Below are 24,034 nucleotides of genomic sequence, written 5' to 3'. Positions count from 1 at the left end.
AGGCTAACTGGCTTATAATTACCAGGATCCAATCTCTTACGCCATATCTGAAGGGAAAGGACAGGAGGAAATGACCTGAAGTTATACAAGGGAAGGTTCAGTTTAGATATTAAAAAAAATCAGATCAAGGGTGTTTAGGATTTGGAATAAGTTGCCCAGGAAGGTGGTAGAGTCATTAAGTGTTCAAGAGGTGCCTGTATGTGGCACTTGGGGTTGGGGTTTTGGGATGATTATTTAGGGGTTGGTGCTAGACAAGACAACAGTTGGACTGGGTAATCATAAGAAACATTTGTGTGGTAATTTTTACTTGGTTACTTCTTTCCCTTTGTCACTTTATGACTCCTTTGACTTTCCCAACTTTATAAATCTCTGGAATACTGTTTCAAAGATTCTCACTGAAGAATTCTTTTATAAACTTGTATGAGCACTTTGGCTTTGAAACATTTTGGATTGCACCTATGTTGGTAAGGAACTATGTTTTCAGCATAACTACTTTTAATCCTTTTTTTTAGTTTTGTTTTTCCTTTATTAGGCAAATCAAAATACAGCTCCTGATTGGGTTTACAATAACATGGTAAAATAATGAGGGAGGTGGCATTTTTATTAGTGCACTAGTTTAATAGTAATTTAGTGTAATCACTTGAAATATAATAAGATTTATAATTCTAGTTCTACCTACACTGGGCCAGGGAGTGAATCAGATTACTTCTAGAGGTCACTTGCAACCTAAACGATTCTCTGATTAACCAAAGTGATTGCAACATTGGGAATATTTTATATGTTCATATATGCATTTCTCAGGTATTAGACATTCATTTCCATTCCAACTGACATAAGAATGATCAAGCATGTTTGTGGTATTTCAAGTATAACAAATTGCTTACAGACAATTTTAAAGAAATTGCAGCTTTTCATCTAAACCCTGAACAATGCTAATTATAATTCCTGAAGGTATGTGATTATATGAGCAGGAGTTTGAAAAAGAAGGGTCAGAAAAAAGGATTTTTTACAAGTGTTAATGAAGTTTTACAATAAAATAATGGCATTATGCAAGAATTGTAATTCTTACTTGTAAATATCTGACTAAAAGGAGTTTTTTACTGGTATTTGGTCTTGTGTCAGGTCTTTTCCATGTTCAAACAGTTCAGAAATTAGTAGTTAAAGATATTAAATTAATATTTTTTTCAATATTATTAATTATACTTAATAATAAATTAACTAATAATTACAATTATATAATAATTATAATTATTAATTTAAATAAAATAATATTTATTCTAGAAAGCCATTTAGTAATTTAATTTACTTAATATTCCAAAACCCTAAGAATAATAAGGTCCATTTCTTTTCAAAATTATATTACAGCTTTAATAGACATGAGTAATATTAAGAGAAATGGTTTAAATATTTAAATATTGTCTTCAACTTTCATTTTTAGTTCACTGTTGGACAGCTTCATCATATGGAGATCAAAGATTTGTGTGGTGTTTTTGACCCTTCTAGTGTTGTTCCAACATATCACTTTACTGTGAATAACTAAGTGACAGTTTGAGGCATAATTAATTCACTTCACCTTCAAGAAATATCCTACCTTCCTCTTGTACTTAAATAAGATACAGACAAAATTTCGAATATTGAAGATATAGTCATAGCTGTCAACCATTAGGGCAGTGATATACTACTACTACTACTGCTACTACTACTGACTATTATTTTCTTTATTGAGTTTTGTACGTGTTAGGGTCTAAAATCTTTCACAATTATACAGATCAAGTTTTTACTTCCCCCCCGCCCCCAAGTCTCTGTGTGCATTAGCATTCATAGAATCTGTAGTTGGTTTCACAAATTAGTGTAGTAAATTCAAAAATCCTGAGGAAATCTTCATTGGAACTGTAAGCTGAATCCTTGTGTCTCCACCTGAGGCAGAAAGCTGATCAGTCTGTATATGCCTTATAATTCACAGAAATCTTTTATTGGTAGTTTTTGACTGGTGGGGTTTGAATCAGATTCAATGAAACAGAGAGTAAAAGGATAATGGGTATTATTGACCTCAGAACACTGATCTCTCTGACCAAAGTACCACTTTCTTGGTGCAGTGTAAAAACGCTAATAGCACAGTCCAAAGGCTCCCAATGAGACATAATGGCAGAATTAATCTTCATGAGCCATTTTCTGAGACTTTCTACATACTCATATATGCCCTTGGTTCATGTTTTTAGGTTATCTTTACAATCAAATAATGAAAAATGTTTTTAATAAAAACAGAAAAGTAATAATGGTTCTGTACAGAATAGAGACAAAAAATATTCTACAGAAAATATTTTGATTGTAGCAATTTGGAATAGTCTTTTATAATAATGATGGACAATTTGTAGTAATAGAAACAAAATTGATATATGCTTGCACTACAATTTTCTAAATAATACAGAATATATTGGAAAAATTAAGAAATATTTAATGATGTTATTTCACGCTTTTTTTTTTTTTGTCTGTGGTATATGTTTCTGTGAAATTGAATAAAACACCTCCTATGTCAGTATAAGAAAGACAAAATTGGTCTTATTGAAGCTGTCAGATTTTCTCCAGATTAAAATATATTTTCATATGAAGTAATATGCAAAACAACTAAAGAATTAATATGCCAGTAAGGATTTTATTGAAATCATTAGAATATATCTTACTCTCTAAACCTATCTATAACCTTTTTTATGGAGGCACAGTATATCCAGATATAATTCAAGTATTTTTTTTATTTATTTAGCTAATAAAAATGTCTACCAAATGGACACTGATAGTGATAGAGAGAGAATAAAATAGTTTGGAAATGACATTATAGATCTATATTTTGAATTAATAACATTAGGGTAGTCTCAAATGTATTTATTTTTTAGTATTGTTACCTAGATTGTAATTCATAAAGAACCTTGGTATTTTTCCTTTTAAAAAAGTGATTAAAGTACAGGAATATTAACAAAATAAATCTTTATTATGTCACATCTGCATTTTTAAATACTTCTTGAATAAATTATTACATCTAAACAATTTCTGTGATAAAAAAGCAAATTTTGAACTTTGAATTGGCATCAGACACACTTTATTTCATTTCATTAAGACTTACTGGCAGTTTATGTCTCCTATGAACAGGGAATTGAGAGCTGCGCAATAAGGCCATGTTATTGGCAGGTATTAAATTCTTCCTTTACCCACAAACTAACTCTTGGATAAAGCAAATGAGAGTGGAAATCAAACAGAAAGAGAAGGAGTTGTGGAACCAAAAAAAACCCAACTTGACATTAACATTTTTTTTTTATTTCTACTCTTTATTTTTTACTAGCGTCTTTTTAATGAGTATCAGTGTGTAAACAGTTATTTGCTCCTACCAGTAAGAAAAACATTCTTATAATTTCTTTCTTCTTTGTTTATTTAGATTTTAGAGAGTTACCAAGGCTACATATTTACCAGAACTTGTTGTTCTTGGTAGAAATTAGGCACCCGTTATGTTCTTTCCGAGGTAAACTTGACTTAATGTTTAGTTTTAAGGCTGATCAGCTTTGAAAATAATTGCTTTTGTCTGCTTCCAGTTTTTTTATTTTAAGAAGGGATAGAGACCAATTTGTGTACAAACTCCTATCTTTGCCAAAGATTTCTTATTGTTGTCTTAGCTTTTCACCTTTCTTATGGGCCATATTGTATACCGCCATTAAGGCAGCTTGTAGAAGTTTTTGCAGAGCAGAACAACTGAAATGTAAAAAAAGAAGAACAATCAACCAACCAACAAACCCTCAAAACTCTTTTGTGCTCAGTTTCCTGGTCACTTGTGGCTGTGGAACAAAAAATAAAAATCTCCTTAGGTGCCATATTTCAGTTTACATGATACTTGTACCTTTCCTGAAATCTATTGCTTTTGAACACATATCTACTAGCCAAGCTATTCAAGGAGTGAAGATAACAAAAGTCCTTCCAAAATAAATTTTACAGATGTATAATTTTAGTCCAAAAACATTGTATTGTTGACATTACAGCCATGCTATTTTGTCATATTCAGAAACTCAAGCTGAGTACTTACATGATTCATACTTTTCCTTCACTTATATTTCTGAAAACTAAAAATGTCTACTATAAGTGTTTTTAAAAAGAAATAGTTTCTATTTAGTTGATATTTTCCTTGGAGATTCAGGTCAAATTGACACAGCTTTGCAGTTGAGGTCTCATAAATGTTGATTAAAGAGAAAAAATGTCTCACCATCTGTTGCAGACAGATGTATGCTCTTTTAAGGTGTCTGACTCTTTTAGAGAGGTGACTGATGATTTGTGTTCAGCTAGTGTTCTATTATGACATCCAGATCCTCTTCTAGAGAGCTGTTACCTTACTAGCTGTCACTCATTCTGTAACTGAGCAGTACATTACACTTTTCAAATGTAATGTCCTATATAATGACACATTTATTTTTCTTTTCTTTTTCTTATTTTATTTTTCTTTGTAAGGCAATCTTTCCAATTTTTCAAGATCATTTTGCTTTCTAAACCTCTCTACAGAGAGTAACCCTTTGTACCCACATTCCTTCCCAGTGCAGAAACTTGAATATTAACATACAATTTTTAAAATGTTGAAATCTCTATGTATTTTTTAAATCTGAAGCTAAAAACACTAACTCCAAATAGAATTTTAAAAATCCCACTAGCGCTCATTAAGTATTTTTTTTCCCTGAAGAATCAGCAGTTAAGTAATGAGTTATTAGATATCTAACTCATCAAGAAGTTGGACCACTTCAGATGGTGACTGAAACTGTAAGGGTACACTGTCTCCAGCTAGACTTAAAACACAAAGTAATGATGTATTAATAATTTAAACTTTTTAGCTACTATCTTCGTAACCAAACTGCATTTCACATCTAGCTGTGTTCAGTAATACAGCTTACTGTATTGGCATTGCCAGTTTACATATGGTAATGCAAATAATTTTTTTTTATGGACAATGTAGAGGTGGGAGGTGCGGGAAGAAAAAAATTAAGAAAAGTGAAGATAAAAGGGATGAGTCAAAAGAAGTCATCTACAAATGTTTTGGGTTTTTTTTAATAATAGTTGTTTGTCACATGATACAAGCATATTTTAAATGCCTAAAGTATTTAGAAATTAGAAATAAGTAGACTAATTTTTAAAATATTAATTATTAAAAGGAATAAAGGGAAAGCAGTGATAAACTTTTCAATAAGTGACAAGAAAACATATTCAAATGGAATACAAAGAGACAGTAAAACTTGACTTTGGACTTTGGTTTTAATATAGTAAGTTTTTTGTTGGTTTGTATTTACATCTGGAAAAATGGGAGCAGAAGTTGATTGGGATAAATCAGCTATTCTGATAGATGGCATTAGCTAATGTTTGATCAGGAATTTCATTATCTGCTTATCGAAAATGCTAAATTTGCCAAATGGCATGGATTTATAATACAGGAAGGTGTGACAGTATTATAAAGCATTTAGTCACAACTTAAACAAAAATATAAATGTATATTTTCCCCCCATTTATTTATTTCAACTTTTAATACATTTTGTTATCCAAATAATAGGTTATACAGATGCATCAAGGACCATGACTATGAAAGGAGTTTATACATCTTTATGCAAATAAAAGAAAATTATAAGTAGTTCATACTGATAATGGGGAAATTAATACTTTCAGACAATAAGTTTATAAATAGAAAAATCAAAACGATTTGTTTCTGAAAGTTAGTTTCTGTTTCCAAATGGTTTCAGGTATGCCAGAGCTAGCCGCAATGACTCTGAGGGGCATTTAAACTTACTATATATATAAGAAAACATTCACAGTATAAAAAAATTACTGGTTTAATGATATATGCTTGTCTCACAGGATATATTAAATGGGAATAAGGTTTTGTATGTTACAAAATATGATAGCAAATATATATTTCTCAGAAAGAAGTCTAGGTAAAATATTTTGGGAGGATCACTGCATTGTAAAAAAATGAACAACCTCCCAAATGTAGTGCAGCTGTTAAACATATTTGTCTGTCTCTTTGCATTATTTGACCACATGTTAGTGTATATTTACCATGTGGGATTTTTTAGTTGCACATGTAGGAAAAGCTATCATGTCTGGTGATACTAATTAGTTTTATTCTGAAGTCCAAAATTGCTATCTGCTAAGTGGATCTCAAAATCTGTTGCAGGTAATATTACACTTTCAGTGTTTATTCTCAAGTGAGCACTGAGACAGATTGCCCAAAGTAATGGAAATCTCAGTGGGAGTGAACAGGTGTGTGTTTTTCAAGGGTTTAACATTCATACATGAAATACAATTACACGTCCACAATGGGTTTGATTAATGCCTGCATTACATAATTTCTTCTACAATTACATATTTTAACAGGCCTGTAATCATCTGTGCCTTGAGTAACTGTCATGCATTTAACCATGTTTCTACTTCAGTGCATCTGAGTGTCAATCTCTTCCTAAGATGTAGATGATCTGTATTTTGCATCAACAGGTGATGCATCCTAAGCAGAGCAAGAAACTGTCATTTCTCTTGCTGCACTCCATGTCAAATATCAGCATAAAAACCAGTGAGATGTTGAAATAATTGGAAGAAGGTGTGTGGGAAGTCCAGTGATGTAATCAAATTTCCTTTTATCATCTCGTTAAATTCTGAAAGAAAAATTTGCAGATCCCACAGACTAGGTCTCACTCAGATGTATTTTCTTTCTAGTTTTGTTACATATTTTGTTACAATATTATTGTTTAAATTGTCTCAATTTTTTCAGCAACTAGTGAAGAGAAGGGAAAAACTTAATCATTGAAATTTTGAATAATGTCACACACCATGGCACAAAACTTGGGTGCTATATGATTGAATGACTTCCAGTTTCTCAGATGACTATGACTGATTTCTTTATTTGTTTGGATTTTTGACTATGTTGGGGTACATCTGAGTTCATCGTCGTGTGCTTAATTTGGTTTTGTAAAGTTCTGTGACTTCATGTAACTGAAATAATAATAAAATTCTCTGTACTATGAATGTAAAACATTTTCTGACAGAGAAATAAATAGGTGAAATATTATTGGTAATTGAGAGCATATGAATGAAACATCAGATGATCTAAATGTCTTTTGGCTTGCCCTTTACCACTATATTTCATAAAACATTTAAACTATTTTTGTAGAAAGAAGGTTTATATGGTGGAGACAACCCTTTGCTTCACATATTGAAGCAATTTTGTTTAATTTTTATTTAAAATATATATTTAATGAGGATAGAAAACATAGTTATATAAAATCCAAAATAATTTTGCACTGTGAAACAACTTGTGCAACCTGATGTAATTTTAAACAAGTATCTTCTTTCTGAAATTATTACAGAGGCTCTCCACTTCCATATTTTTCTTTAAAGGTGCATGTGCAATTGTGCCTGGAGTCTTAAGTACATTTCTTTTATTAATTTCCATTCATGGCAGAATTAAACAGTTCACATCATAGATCTTTTATTCCTTTAGTCTTTTAAGAGTGTCCATCCCTTAGAAGGGAAAGTGGAGAGGGAGATGTGAGTTCTTCTCCCTGGAATTCAGGAAATGGTTCAAAGCTGTGCTAGGGGAGGTTTAGACTGGACATAAGGAAGCATTTCTTTTCCAACAGGGTGGTCAAACAGTGGAGCAGAATTCCTAGAGTTGTCCTAGAGTATGGCCCAAGCCTGTCAGTGTTTAAAAGGCTTTGAAATATACCTTTAATAATATAAGCTGAATTTAGGTCAGCCTTGAAGTGGTCAGATTTCTATTCTATTCTATTCTATTCTATTCTATTCTATTCTATTCTATTCTATTCTATTCTATTCTATTCTATTCTTCTACCTTTATCTACTCTACACTATCCCATTCTCTCCTGTCCTACTCCTACCCTAGCCTATGCCTGATACAAAGACCATATTGCACACATTGCCATAAGTTCTTGTCTTAAGGCAAAAAAAGTCATCAATATGTTATAAAGCATAGAAGATGTCAAAGAACATTTATTCCACTTTAAATTTTATTTTATATTGCTAAAATTACATTTTTAATTTTCATTTCCAGTTTTAAAGACTTAATACCTTTTCCTGGTCAATATTATAAAGCAGTTTTAGCCTTTAGGGATATTTTGTGATTTTCTTTTGTTCTGAAGTGCTAGGACACAATTTTATTATGTTTTCTCAAGCTCTTTGTTACAATGTTGTTATTATTGCTTAAGATAGAGAAGTTTTTTTTGAGGAATAAAGCTGAACATGATTTATCAAAATGTTCCCTCAACCTCCAAAACTGCACTGCAAATTCTCATTCTTCATCTCTTTGTGATAAAATTGTATAATGCCAGTGTTAGAATTTATTCTAAATATTAGAAATGCATGCAGTGCTTATACATTGTTATAGAAACAAGAGCAGAAATTGCAGGAACATCAGAACACTGGGTTATTAATTAGCTAAACAAGGAAAAAAGAAATATATAACTCCACCTAAGGCTTTTTGGTTTGCAGATGTCATTGATGTGTAAGTCAAATTTTAACTCTTCTTGTATCTTAATAGCTACTTCATTTAATCACTGGCCCAGCTTGTCTCAAGTGTGGTTTACATTGCATTTAATTTTCTAGACAATATTTCTTCATGTTCCTATGTCAGTAAGAATTTCAACAAGAAAGTAACTGAGCACACATCTTTGGAAAAAAAATACTATTTAAAACTGATCTAAAAATCTTTGAAATCCATCTTTAAGGATATTCTTCCTTTTTTGCCCCCACTATTTCATTGATAGCACAGTTTGCTATTGAGTAATTTTTTTTCTGGAGTAAATTTTTTATATGTTTTACAAGGATTTAAAAGTAAGTGATAAAATACTGCAGAGGGAAAATTGCATGTATCCTGAACTACTATTCTCTTTACATTTTAATGGTGTTTTTACATAATCTCCTCATTGAATATTCATCACAGATGATGTCTTAGCAAACAGACAGAAACTGTTCTGTTTACCCATTTATAATTTGAATTAGAGCCAAATAATGTCTTCAACCCAAATGTGTTCTTACAGGGCACTATGACCTGCATATTTGAGCAGATTGCTGGATGGTTTTGATACTAATGACCAGAGATCATTGTCACTGATTCTGGTATATTTTTTATCAGGTCAAGAACAATGCAGATCAAGAATAGCTCTACTCAAGTGCTTATAAATGCAAAGATATAAAATCAAGGTAGACTCTAAAGGAATCAGCCCATAATCATTTAAGTCAATCATATTTACCACTTCCTCTTAATACATATAAATCTCATGGCACAGGATGAAAATAAATATATTCATTATCACTGAGATGCAAGGGACATTTTCAACATAAGTATGGGATTTGAGAAAGTACATTGAGATGTCAGAGACTGGATTTTAAACCAAGACAGGTAGGCTTTTATTAACAAAAAGATTAAATATGTAATTAGGTTTTGTGCTTTTTATTTTTGGAAATTTAAACCATGAAAAACATTGCTGAACAATGTTCAAAATGTATGTGTTTCATCACTAACATTATTTTTATTTCTTTTAAAGTTTTGTTTTCTCACCAGGATCTCTAACAGAAGGTTAATATTTACTATAGATGAATGCAAATATCTTCATAAGTCATTTTATAAGAAGTAATTTTAATGTTTCAGTTATCCTATATAGTTGTGGTGGGTTGATCTTGTCTGGCTGCCAGGTGCCCACCAAGCTGCTTTCCTGCTCCTCCTCTTCATCAGGCCAGGGAGATAAAATAAGGTGAAAAAGCTCATGGGTCAAGGTAAGGACAGGGAGATTGCACACCAATTAGGCAAAATAGATTCAACTTTGGGAAGATTAATTTACAGACAATTAAAAATAGAGTAGGATGGTGAGAAACAACAATAAAAACTTTTTCTCAAGTGAAACTCTTCTGAACCTTCCTGACTGAATTGTGAAAGGGTGTGGGGAATATGGGCTGCAGTCCCATTAACAACTCCTCTCTGCCACTCCTTCTTCACACTTGGATACAGCTCTATTGCAGTGTCCCTCTTTTGGGATAGCAGTCATTCATGAACAGCTTGAATGTGGGTCCTTCACACAGGCTGCAGTTTATGGCTCCTTTCCTTTTTCTTTTTTAATGTAAAAATGAAATTGTAAATTGCAAAGCTTGTTGTCACATGCTAAGTTTCTTATTACTTCCTAGACAGGAAGTTGAATTGAGTTTTAGTTTATGAAAACAATAGTAATAATAATGCAGGGAATTATTCAGAAAATAATTTGGTTTTTATTTCAAAAGTACACTTGGGCCAACAACGCATGTTGTTGTATGTTTTAAAAATAGAGTAGGAAGAAAAGCTCTAAAAAAAATGCAAATTTCAAAGTCAGTTTAAGTTAATTGTTAATATGAATGCCAAAATTTCATATTTATAACTGTTTTATATTCATAATATAAACACAGGGAAAAGTTATTTGCATATTTTTATTCAGAATGAAGTTAACCTCAATGTATTTAAACTTTCTAGTGTATAACACTATCTAAAAATTGTCCAGATTTATGTAAAACCTTGGTGTCCTGAAAATTCAATGTCCATGTAATATTAGTGAGATTTTATTAGGGGGATATGCATTCCTTCATAGTTCCCTCATTCTCATCATGCATATAAATATTTTGTATTTATAAATGTATTATATAATCAATTTATATGTTCTAGCATTATAATTAAGAGTTTTCCTATATGAAGCATTTGGTTTTTTATTACACTAAACACTTCAGTACACTAAAGACAGAATTTGTTTGTCCATCCTCAAGTATCTGTTATGGTATGAGGAGATGCTTAGGTATTCAAGATGTTATGAGCAAGGCTGATGTATATGACACAGGAAAATCCATATCCCTCTAGAGAGGCAGTTAGACAAGAGGCAAAGACATCTTATATGACAGAAAATATCTGAGTATGGACATCAGAAAGAAAGAAATGCTATATGCTGACACACTGCTTAATTTTCCTCTTAAAATTCCATAAATACAACCTTGCATTAGCAGAGTAAACATACCTCCTTTATCAGAGTTTCTAACTTGGCTCAGTATGGCCCAGACCTTTCCAGTCTCTATTTTAAATGGCATTAAACAGTAGTTGTATACGTTTCTAGTGAATTAATTCAACTGTCACATTGTATTTTTCTGAGGCATTTCCTTCTATAAGTGTTTTGGCATCTCCTTGTACCTCTGTTGCTTTCCAGTATTCCCTTCAATTGCATTTTTGCATCATACAGTGTGATGGCAAGATGTGTCACCCTTCTAAATGAAATAGTTTGTGCTCTTGGAACCATTATGCTATAATAACAAGAAACCAAAAAGCTCAAGTACTCTACTTCTCAAAGAAAACAGGTGTTTATGGACCTTTCTGCTACTGTTGACAGTGAGTACTGCAGGAAATTATCTTTAAAATAGTGTTAGAATGCAAGAAATAAAGTATTTACCCAACATGTTCAAACAAAAATAATATTTGACTTAGAACTACTTAGTATGTATGGATTTCCCATAGTTATTTTTTTTGTTTAAGGTCACAAATGCAAATCTGGTTTGTTATTTTTGTTACTTTTGTTACTTTTATGTCCTGGACATTCCACTGACATGTCATTACAAAGGTATTTGAATTCCCTCAGTGAATATTGTACAAGGAGATTTTAATTCGGACACATAGAATTAATTGTATTTTTTTTAAGTTTTCTGAAATTTGAATATTTGCCATATATGGTTCATGTTTCACATGAAGTTTAAGTAAGAAGAATTAAAATGTCAGAAAACTCTTAAAGAATTATGCTGTTAAATAAGTAATTTTCAAGGACTTGAAATTAATTGCTTTAAGGACTACACAGTAATAGAAGGGCTGAGATTTAACACTTCTAATTCCCACATAGGGCTCTATCTAGAGAATAGTTTGTGTATAGATTGATATGCACGCCTTGATACTTAAACACTTCTTCATGTAGACCTTTATTTCATGTGCACTTCATATGCACTTTGAATTAATTAATAAAATTAAACTATTCTTTAAAGACTTTAGGAAGAAAAACAGCAGTCCAATGGAGTAACCTAAGTATTTTTCTCCTGCTTAAATTTCTAAGGCAAAAATAAAATTATATCATCATTTAATAAATGATATTCTCAGCCTTTATTTCCGTCAGAGTTCTTATCTGGTAATTCACGTGATCTTAGTTTATGTGTACTTTGTTTTTAAAAAATGCTAGCTGGAGCTTTTAATTTTCAAATTTAAAGAACAGTATTTTCAGACCTGGTTTTGAACAATAAATCTAAAAGAATTTCTTTAAAATGTTCTGGAAAAGATTTACAAGATAAAATTAGCACATTCAGAATTATTTTTGATGAATGTCAAGTAAATAGATGTGTGTTTTTTTGACTTCTTTTCCATTTTTCAGTATAAAACAAATGATGTAATGTTTCTTTAAAGCTTGTATTTCCATATTTGTTTCCTACTGACAGTTGGAGCAGCAGCAGGAGCAAAAATGAAAGTCATATATTTGGCATTTTTCTTTGGCAGAAAATGAGAAATAGATCATCCTACTATATCAGAGAGTTGTCTAAAATTGTCCAAAAGTGATAAATTCCAAACTTTTAGTGTGAACATATGAATAATTATCTCCTCTTGTGATTCTGCTTTTCTGCTTTTTATTGTTTTAATTTTATCTTTCAAACCTAAAACCTATTGATTGATAATTCATTAAAAATATGGCTCACATAAATGAAATATTCATTGGACTTAAATTTTAATGCTGTATACTGTTCTGTTTACTTAGAAATGGCAACATATATACATAACAAACAGAAACGAGAAGGAAAATGTTACAATGATTAAGATGGCAAGTTGAAATTTGACATGATGTTTAGGCACTATAGCTGAAGATTAAAATCTAACTTGGCAAGAAGCTGCTTCTCTGACTGAGTAACAGATTGTGGCAGCTCTGTTAACTCTGAAATCACCATAATTTCATTTTTTTTAGTGTCTCCTCCTACAGAAGAAACAAACTAAAAAATGTGCCTAAAAATGTGCTCATTCCCTTAGTGTGGATGTATTCAAATTCCTTAAACAGATGATTAGTTATAGATCTGTTTTACATAATCAACAGCTACCACTAAAAATTGCACTTCATAGCATCAAGAATTTTATTATTCTCATTTTTGCAATTAGTTGTCTATTTTTTATAGGTTTAGCTTCCAGCCACTGTGTATCATCCTTTTTATCCTAAGTTCTTCCTTATTGGAGTAGTCTAAGTTTAGTGTCAAATCATAACTTTTGCTACATAAACAAAATGAGCTGATTTTTCTTAAGATTGTTCTTATTGTTTTCTTATTGTAATCTCAGATTATTTGGCCTTAATTAACTTGCTGAGGAAGGGCTATGTTGGGTAAGGCAAGTACATTTAAAGTTATCTATGTTATCAATGGCAATCCAAATAAAGAAAAGCTGTAGGAAAAAGACAATCTGTGTTTACTCACCTGAGAAATGCTCCAGGCATGGGGCAGTCACCTGATAATATTTATTATAAAACAAACTGTTAGAATTTTTTGTATTACTATTATTGTTATTAGTATTGCGATTTTACTTTGTTCCTTCTTTTTTTAATACAGAATCAGCATTTTTGGTTTTACATTATTACTATTATAGGATATATTATTACTGTTCTTTCCTTCTTATCTTTGTTTAATTTCTACCAGGTGTGGTTATTAGGTTAGTTTTCAAGTCATTGATGGAGGCTAAAAGGAAAATAAATTCCTGAGAATGAGGAATATCAATTATAATGTCAATATTGAAAAATAAGTAAATTTCTTTTTATATCTGGTTTCTAAGTAATCACAGTTGTTGGATAATGGTTGTACCAAAAGCCTTCAACATTCCTTTACAATAGTGAACAGAATAACCTAAGGGTTTTCAAAAAATTTGTAGTCATCCAACAAAAACTGGAGGTATTAAAATTTTACAGGTGGGCCCTTGTATTGGCATCTTTTTTATTTTGTCTGGTTGGAGCCCATTTCAACCTGATAGTAGCAAGTTATTAATTTTGCATCTTATTAATTGCAGCTTTACCCATGCCAAATTCTGAATAATATTACTGGAATAAATGTTTTACATTTTTAACGGCTTTGAGGGAAAATGAATAAATTGATTTACAAAGGAATATGAAAAAAAAAACTGTCATGCCATCTTTCACAAGAAATCACCCATAAAATTTATGCATTAGAGTTACCTAGCTTTATTACTATTCATAGTCAATTTGTTACATTTCCTGTTCTTCTGGATTCTGGCCATAATTACATTGCCACTTAAAGATTCAAGAGATATCACTGTAGGAGGGATGGGCTAGGAAAAGAGTGGAATTTTGAGAGTTTTAAGGAATACTAGATTCTTCTATGTGTTCTCTAGTGCTGGCAACATCTTTTGATGTTGCTTCTATATTACATTGTTCTTTAAGTGAAAGAGGTGCTCCAATCTTTGGTTTAAAGCTCTACTTTAAGAATCTGGCTCCATTCTTCAAAAAATTAAAAGTAAATGTTTAGGAATTTGAAAGACTATAGCAGTATCTCCATGTTTGTTTCTATAGGAAAAAAAATTGAATATTCATGTTACTTTCAATATTTACATAGCAGCAGGGAGAAGATGCAAGGTGGGAAAATACTGTCACATTTGAAGGAAAATACTATTACATTACATTTGTCAATGAAATGGAAACAGTTGCAAACAGATTTTATAAAAATAATTTATACTAACACATCTTCTTTTTATTATTTTAAAATTTCTAATCATGGATGCTCAGGACTCTTTTTAATATATGGTACTGTAGTTTTACTAGAGGAACAAATTGTCTCACTGTATATTCTCACCTGTAAGAGATGTTCCTTCAAGCAGGTCCTGAATTTTTTTTCTTTTTGTTGTGGGTTGGTTTATTTGTTTGTTTTTGTGGGTTTGTTTTTTTATTTCCTTGGTTTGGGCTTGGTTTTTTGTGGTTTTTGTGGGGATTTTTTGTTTGTTTTTTTGTTGGTTTGTTTGTTTTGAGGGTTTTGTTTTTTTGTTTTTCTTCAGGGTTTTTTTTTGTTTGGTTTCTTTTTGGGGGTTTTGTTTGTTTGTTTGGTTGGTTGGTTGGTTTCATTGTTTGGGGGGGACAAAATACCTTCCATTAACACACTGATGCTGTTTTGAAGCTGTTGACTTGACCTACTTGTAAATATAGCAGATATCTTATGGGGAGTTTTCATTCCTTCTTGCATTTTAGAAAAAAAAAAAAATACTGCTCTTACTTAATACTTTCTCTTAATGCATACATTTGTAACATATTTAAGTAACAGTAAAATAGGTCTTTTTAGTAGTGAAAAGAACATGCACACCTAGGTGCTTTGGAGATGTAGCATTGCCATGTGCCCTATTGCTTCTTCCAGGCAGAATGCCCATACAGGCATTTCCTACAGCTTTGGTGCTGCTTTTATCCATTGTGTGCAACAGCAATTATGCCAGCAGAAATATAAAGTATGGGAATATCTAGGATAAAGGAAAATGTTTCAAATGAAAAACTAATTATGACAAATGCACTTGCAGAACTTTTGTATAGGTACCTCCTTAGGTGTCTCGTATTTTTAATCTTTATCTTGTTTTCTGTTTTCACAGTCTATTTATCTAATAAGAAGTAATCAGTCTGAATTGTTTATAAGGGAATTTTGTCTCATACCTTTCAGAAAGCAAATAGGATCATTCTTCTATAAGAAGAATGTAACTGATCATCCAGAAATAAAAATAATATGTTTGGAAGCAATTTTCATGTTTCCAATTTTTCTAAATTAAAATTAATTATTTTCTTCATTTAATCTGTTCATATTAAGCATATGTAAATGGTTATGGTCAAATTAGTATTATTGGAATTTTTAATTGCAAACCAAAATTGAATCTGGATAAGCACCTCAGAGCTGTTTTTTTTTTCTCCCTTGATATATAAATCAATAGTGTTTAACCACATATGTAGTATATTGTGGTATATTGTGATATTGAATCTTTATAAGTTTTCCTATGCTGTACTCATATTTGTACAAAACTGTCTTACATTCTTCAATCTGCCATCTAACAAATCTTAAAAATTCTTCTGACAATTCAAAGTTTTATCTACACATAATTTTTAACCAAATATTTTAGTTTCCATAGTCATCAAAACTCCCATATTATAAGTGGTAGTTTGCTCCTCTGTAAGACAGGTAATATGACTTTTGTCACTCTCACTTAAGTGCTTGGTAAAATTTTGGAGAAAATTATTCTGGGAATTATTGAAAAACCTGAAGGGCAACACAGTCACTGGTCACAGCAACCAGTTCTTTATGAGAGGAAAGTCCTGCTTGACATACTCAATTTCCCTTTATGATAGAGTAACCCACCTAGCTGATCAAGGGAGCCCAGTTGATGCAATCTTTTTGGATTTCAGTAAATTTCAGTAAATTTTTAAATACTATGTCGCACAAGATTCTTTTGGACAAAATGTCCAGAACTCAGCTGCATAAACATATCATGTGATGGGTGAGCAACTGGCTCATGTTTTGGACACAAAGGGTGATAGTGACTGGGGTGACACCAGAATGGGGACCTGTCTCTACTGGGGTTCCACAGGGCTCCATCCTCATCCCAGTTCTCTCCCACATTGTCATAAATGACAGGGATGCACGACTGGAAGGAATTCTGAGCAGGTTTGCAGAAAACCCTGATCTTTTCTGTGTGGTCACCGGAGACAGGACCTGAGGAAATGGCCTGAAGCTGTGTCAGGGGAGGTTTTCCATCAACCCTCAGGAGAAGGTTCTTCACTCAGAGAGTGGCTGGGCTCTGAACAGGCTCTGCAGAGAAGTGGTCAAAGCACCAAGGTTCAGGCACATGATGTGACTCTTGGGGCTGTCTTGTGCAGGGCCAGGAATTGTACTCAATGATCCTTGTGGGTTCTTTGCAACTCAGGAAATGTTATGACAGAAAAGTGCCTTTTTTGTCCACTGACTGTGAAAAGAACAATGATTAGACTGGGCGCTTACTGCTTCTGTGCTAAAATTTGGTTTCTATGAGTCAGATTTAAGGAATTCAAGTTAGTCTGCTTAACCCTCAACAATTTGAAGGCCTTTCCACAAAGATTTTATGTGTTAGCATAGAATAACAATTATCATGGAAATGAAGATAACAAGATTTTGTTTAACAATGTGTAATATATCTTCACAATGTATCTCCCATAAAGGAATGTTTCTTGTCACATTTCCTATATGCTTAGCCAGAAGCTTAAAACTCATTTATGGTTTATATCCAATTACTTTTTTTTCTAACTTATTTTAGTATTAAAGAGGTGAACATTCATATTTGCTTTTAAATTGTTGTGTAAAAGAATGTGTGAGTCTAACCAAATGTATTATTTGGAGTCGAACCAAATGTATTATTTAAATAATATGTTACCATATATTTTTATGGGATATTCTATCAGGTTTCCTCTGCCATATGAAATAATAATTGCATTAAAAGTCTTGTAGTTATTTTTCTTACCAGGAACAACCCTCTTTTTGTGCATCTACATAATTTTTGATTAATTTTGGCTTTCTTAAATTTGATTTAATAATGAAATTTTCATGTTAGACATTGATATAATCTAGGAGTACTAGAAGGTACATCAGGAGAAGATCAAAATGCATTTTTTATCTGAAGCATATTGCCTGAAAATAATATGATTGTTGTAACAATGGAAAACCAAGGCATGAGACCCTGCCAGCAGGGCTTTAGGAAAGGCAAATCCAACCTGATCTCCTTTTAGATGACTCTTCTAGTTGATGAGGGAAAGGCTGTGGATTTTCTCTACCTGTAGGCTTTTCTTTGGGTTACAAATAAAAGCAACATAGTGCAATGTAAAGATCACCCAATCTAGTGGTGTAGGTTCCTCCCTACAGTTCATTGTACCAGACTTTTCCAATTCCAAAACAGAATTGAGGTAGCCTGGCTTTCTTTTTTAATACTGAGAAAGTTTAAACAATTAGCTGAGCTTGGATAATGCTTTTTTACAGGGCTAAAATTTGATTGAGATATATTCTGTCTTGATGATTGCATAGCAGTAAACTTAAGTGGAGGGAAAACATAGTTTTTCCATGTGTTTCTTCCAAAAAAGGAGCATATTAAGGCTTGTGCTGAGAGCTCAAATCTGACCCAAATGTTGTTTCTACCCACAAAACAGAAGAAAAATTAACTGCAATACATGCAATGGTTGATGTTGTCTGAAAGCTTACTCAGGAATATCTCCAAAAGTTAGTATAAAGATAAAATGAATAATTTTGTGGAAAATCACTGACTGTCTGCACTTTCTTGTCAAGCTGTTTGCAGAAACTTTTTGTATCAAATTACAAAAAGGTACAATGTCCTGATATATGTGTACATATATATCAGCTGCAACTACTCACCAATACTGAATTCTAGAATTGCTTGCCTTAGAATTGTTCTTTTGCAGAAACTAAGTCCACTTCCATACTTTATCTTAAAAAATTACAGTTTCATAAATAACTTTTTAAGAATTATGAGAGATACAATTGTCATTTTCTTGGCAATTAATGGCTAGACATTATGTGGAATCACAGTTTAATGCTAGTAATTTATGCAAGGAAATGGATGTTTTTGAATTTCTGTGAACCAGTCTCCTCCATCTTTTTATGAGTTGGTATTTCATATGTTCTACCTTGTTATTATATGATCCAACAGATAAGAATGTTTTAATATACTTCCAATACTAGCTATACAATTTTTATATAGCTAGTACAGTTAAAAAAAGAAAACAGATTTCTTACTTCAGTCATGGACAATTATCACCAGTTAGTGGTGACTGGCATCTTTGTATCTTAGTATGTGATACTTCTGAAGCATTATGGCAGTGACTTCCTCCTAAGACACTGCCATAAGAGAAAACACAGATGTTTCTGCACTTGTGCCTTTTCTAGGTATCTTTCAAAAACTATTATTGTGTTGTTATTTGATTTATAGTAGGCAAATAATTCAAGAATGAAATGGGTTAGATAACATGTGGAATGTTTTGAAGTAACTGAATTATTTAATTTTAATAGGTCATAAAGCTTGCTTTTGAAGAGTTTGAACTGGAAAGAGGCTATGATACTCTTACCGTTGGAGATGCTGGGAAAGTTGGTGATACCAGAACAGTGTTGTATGTGTAAGTACACAACTTCAAAAATTTTCCTTGGAAATTTGCTGTCATGTTTTTTCTTCCAGGCCAAGATATATCTACTTAAATTTTCAATTTTATTGTATGGAACTTGATAATTAATGTAAGCTTAAAATTCAAGTACTGTTAAAGAAGATTGTTCATTACAAAGTTCACTCCAAATCATTAGTTACATCTTTATAGGGTTTAACATTAGGGACTAAAAACCACAAATTGAATTTTTTAAAAGAAAAAAAAAAGCTTCCGTTAAAAAACAACTACATGTATAACTGTAATTGTATTCACAAGCAATTAAGGTAATAAAAAATAAAAGGCTTGGTTTTCAGTGAAAACCACTTTAATAGCATTTTAAAAATCCTGTAGCAGACATCAACTTCTAAATCTATCACTGGCATTTCTAGAACAAGGAAAATGGTCTCACTACAGACACACTTTACTTCTAACCATTTCTGCAGTATATTTTTTTGACTAAATTAGCAACTGTTTTATCCCTGTTACTCCACAGTCCATCATGTAGGATTATGGTACAGTGTTGGTGCTACCATCTTTACTGTAATTGTATGTTTGATGAAAGTTAAATCTATGCAAATAAATTTATCTGCCTTTTGGGTAGCAAAATTAGAATTACACTGAAAATCATTTGAGAAATGAAATTACTAATAACTGAAATAGACTGGAATATAGGAAGGCCTAAGGACAAAATTATAGTCTCATGATAATTAATGATCAATCTGAATTTCTACTCAGACAGCGTTCTTGAAGTTATTAAACACTGGATTGTATCATGCATATGAAATATGTAATACTTTAACAGCATCATAGATACATGCCATTTCACTAACTGTTCAGAAGGGTCTTCCATTAATGCAAAGTAACATCCCTCATAAAACACTAGGCCCACTTGTAGATATATTATCATGAGAAAGTTCATAACTAAATGTCAGAGTGATTTTCTTATCAAATTTTTTTATTAGTTGGTTGTAATAACATCTGTTACATTTAATGAACTTTGAGCAGCACCTTGCAGTTTCTTATTAATCCCAGGAGAATGAAGGAGCTTACAGCAAAGATTTTCGGGCTAGATTTAATTTCTAAATTTCTCATGGTATCTTAAAAAAATAATACAACTTTTCTTACACTCTTCAATCTTCTGTTGGCAGACAAAATGCCTGAATTTCTGCAGAAATTACTCAGAGCATCTCTGTAGAATCTCATGCATTCGAGTCTAAAAACTGTAGCTTTTCTGACTTAGTTTGAACACATTATAATAAAATATATATCTTTCTAAATTCAAATCTAATTCTGAGTATTTGAATCTTTCAGCTTAGCAGAAAATTGTGATGTCTCAACATATAAACTTCAGCCCCATGCAACATTTCTAGTTCTGAGGTGCTAAAGTTCTCAAGGTAGTAGCTACCTCTCTATTGGGTGCTTTACTGTAAATTTAAACATTGAAAACAAGCATTGTATTGTAAACAAGCTTAAACTTTATAATGAGTTCAGTCATGCCAGGATGTTTATAAGCCAGTCAACCTACCTACTGGAATTGTCTAAAGGCAGGTCAGTAATAGGGAACCTTTAAATACTTTATGGAAAGAAGATTGAGGGAGTTGAGAATCATAAGATATAAATTATCTTTCCTAGCACAAGCTTTCCATAATGTCTAAACTCTCATCCATTAGCAATTGTCTGTGTAACATCAAAGCTGTAGCACTACAGCTCAAGGGGAACATGAAGGAATCTTGATTTAAAAGGAGAAATAAAAATGTGTAGACTTCCCATCTTTATTTTTTTTGGACAGAATTGGGAAAATAATTAGGGAAAGTTTTAACTTCATGAAAGATAGCACTGATATCATACAAAACCCAATACACTTTGATGAAGAGCAAATTATTTCAAAACTATTTTATACATTTCTTTGAGAGTCTATTTGGCATATTAACTAAGGATCTCTTGGGTTTTAATTTATTAAAGTATTTAATTTTAATATTTATAGTAAACTTTTCTAAAAATATAATCACCAATATTATAAATAAATAAAGAGGGATATTCACAATTCTATGATTTTTAAAAATTCTTCATTTGTAATCCTTACTTGTTTGAAAATTTAGTAGTCTTCATGGATTATGTAGGCTGACATGTTTAGTTCTGGAAAACAGTAATACAACTTACTTAACAGTAATCTAAATATACTTAGGTTGTAAAGTTTTGAAAGCAGTTATTTCTTATATTTAACAGAGTTTGGCTAGAACTAGAAGCCTTTCAAAATAATTCATTAACGATCATCATATGTTTATCAGACAGAATTTTTCCATCAATGTCCTGTTTTCTCTTTTTAAATTCTTGTGTATTAAACTAACACATTGCTTTAGAATGTCTGCTTTGTCTCCAAAAGCTATGATTTATATTTGTCTTGCAGCATTTACATTAAAGCTTAATTTTTAAAAATTATTCCCTTTAAACATTAATCTTTTACCTATTTCCTGCAGAGAAAAGTGTTAGTTGTTTTTCCTTCAATAAAAAGAAGAAATTGCACATTAGTGATTCAATACCAATTTATTATGTCAGCTATTTCAGTACACAGTAAAAACATCCATGGTATTAAAATGTTTTTTAGTAAACCTTTTCTTCTATTGAGTTTGGAAACTTACTGGGAGCTTGAAAAAGAACCTACCCTTTCATAACTGGTAAAAACCAATATTACCGGAGACCATTGTCAATAGCTTGGATCTGGCTTCTTGTGGATAACTAAGCAGAGAGCAAGCTGTTGCAAAACAATGCTTTCACTTAGAGTTACCTTTTCTGACCTGTGATCCTTTGAGAGTCGTGAAAAGCTCAGCTGAAGTTTGCCTCAGCATTTTTAATTTCCTTCATGTGGTGATGAACTGAGGCTCACCGCCACATGAAATGAGGTTAGCAGCAGCCAGACTGCCTGAATGGCTGCTCTGCAAGTCTCTGCTCTTGAGCTTGCAGATGATCTGATCTCGAGATTATTACAGACTGGGACAAACTCAGAGCCAGGAACACCATGTGTTGGTAGTCAGATCTGCATTCCCTAAACATTTGATCTGCTTTATCTTCTGTCCTAGTTGAAGGATGTAGTTCTATCTACGGAGGCATTCTCAAGGAATAAAACCAAACAGAAACAACAACAAAACCCCAACTAAAGCAGCAAAAAAAAACCCCAAAACAAAACAAAAAAACAGACAAACTACCACAACCACAAAAAAAAAAAAAAACCCAAAACAAAACAAAACAAAACAAAAAAAACCCCAAAAAAACCAAACAGAAAACCTCTACATTTTATTGATTTCTGCTTTTGGATTCTTTTTTCATTTTTGGTGGGGGGTATTGCTTTCTCCAACTTCCTTCCCTTTCAAAAGTCTTAGCCCTCTTCCTATACCCCTAGATGTGAATTTGAGGAAGCCATTGTATTTTCTTTGCTTCATATGTGCCATCTATAGATAGACCACTGGCATTTTGAAGGGAGAAGACTCTGCTTATTTGACTCTGCTTTATCAGTTGTGGTATGAGTTTATGAATTGTGGTTTTTTATTTGCTTTTTACCTTTTTCTTTCTTTTTTTATTTTTTTTTTTTTTGCTTGCATTTTATCGAGACATTTATATTAATTGAAAATATTCCATCGTACTCATAAGGACTTACAGTTTCAGGATTCATCTTATCTGTGTTCAGAATTATCAGTGTAGGTCTCATACATTATTAGATTACTGAATATAAGAGACCCACTTAAACAATTGGTAGTTGGTTATGCAATAGGTTTACACATCTAAATAGCCATTGAGAAATTTTTTGAGAAAAACCAGTTTCAATGATATGGAATCTTTACATTTTCTTTCTTTATATATGTATTTCTGCAGGCATCTCCTAAACTACTTTTGTTTAAGTTACTCACTGTCTGGTGAGGTATCTTCCTTTCCTAAGCTGGCTATATTATTAATTTAAATTAATGTCCCAACTTGACCAACATTCATTATTTTATAAGCAAGGGAATGTGAAATATTCTGACTATAGCTAGCATCACTTTGAACCTGTAAAATACCCAATTAATTTAGTAAGCATCTCAGTTTTCAGACTAAGCAACTGCTTTATTTTCATTCTTACACAGGTCAAACTGAGCAACCTAGCTATTTATCACTGTTTCCTGATTTCCTTACTTATCCAAGCTAAACACTTGTTTGTGTGCTTGCATAGGCTGAGCTACAATGGATGTTTTCCCCCTCTTTTCCTGCACCTATAGTATCATAATAATCAAATACTTACTAACAGGTCATAACCAGAAGTCTTATAGATCATATTAGAGCAAACAGCCATTTTATCAGCAGTTTCAGGTGCTATGTTCAGTAGTAATTAGTAAGCCCATTCTTCTCATACGGAGATTGTGGTTTTAAATTTTATTTTCAATATATCTGAGTAAGAACCCAAATTATTGTCAATTATTGTTGATAACCTTGATTGAAGACGGAGAGAATTCCTATATTTTATCTCATGGTTCCTCAGTTCTCACCTTGTTTCTGCTCAGCCTCTCCTTTTATGATGTCTTTGCATTTAAAAGTATTGACTACTGGTTTTCAATATTTTAATAATATGTCTTTGGAATAATCCATACACTGTTTTCTTGGTAAATTCTGCTTCTAGAACATCTTATCTTGTTTTACTTAACTGATGCCTATTTGTTTTGCATAATCAAGACTGAGGGTTGGAAGAAAGACAAAGAATTTTCTGGTTAGTGTCTGATAAACGTTTAGTTAGTGAGACTCTAATGCCAGTT

General features: G+C 32.0%; 1 protein-coding gene across 3 annotated transcripts in view; it reads left to right on the top strand.

The window, feature by feature from the left end:
• Nucleotides 1–24,034, top strand: part of CSMD1 (CUB and Sushi multiple domains 1) — a 1,051,612-nt gene that overhangs the window by 752,090 nt on the left and 275,488 nt on the right. For all 3 annotated transcript variants that reach the window (XM_031504428.3, XM_021551131.3, XM_085576363.1), the window contains one exon: nt 19,129–19,232. In XM_031504428.3, coding sequence (XP_031360288.2) covers nt 19,129–19,232 — 104 coding nt within the window. The remainder of the gene's footprint in view (nt 1–19,128; nt 19,233–24,034) is intronic.

This window comes from Lonchura striata, chromosome 3, assembly GCF_050655825.1.
Source record: "Lonchura striata isolate lonStrDom1 chromosome 3, ASM5065582v1, whole genome shotgun sequence".
Lineage (NCBI taxonomy): Eukaryota > Metazoa > Chordata > Aves > Passeriformes > Estrildidae > Lonchura > Lonchura striata.
The sequence above is the reverse complement of the archived record's forward strand: the minus strand, read 5'-3'. Positions and strand labels throughout refer to the sequence as shown.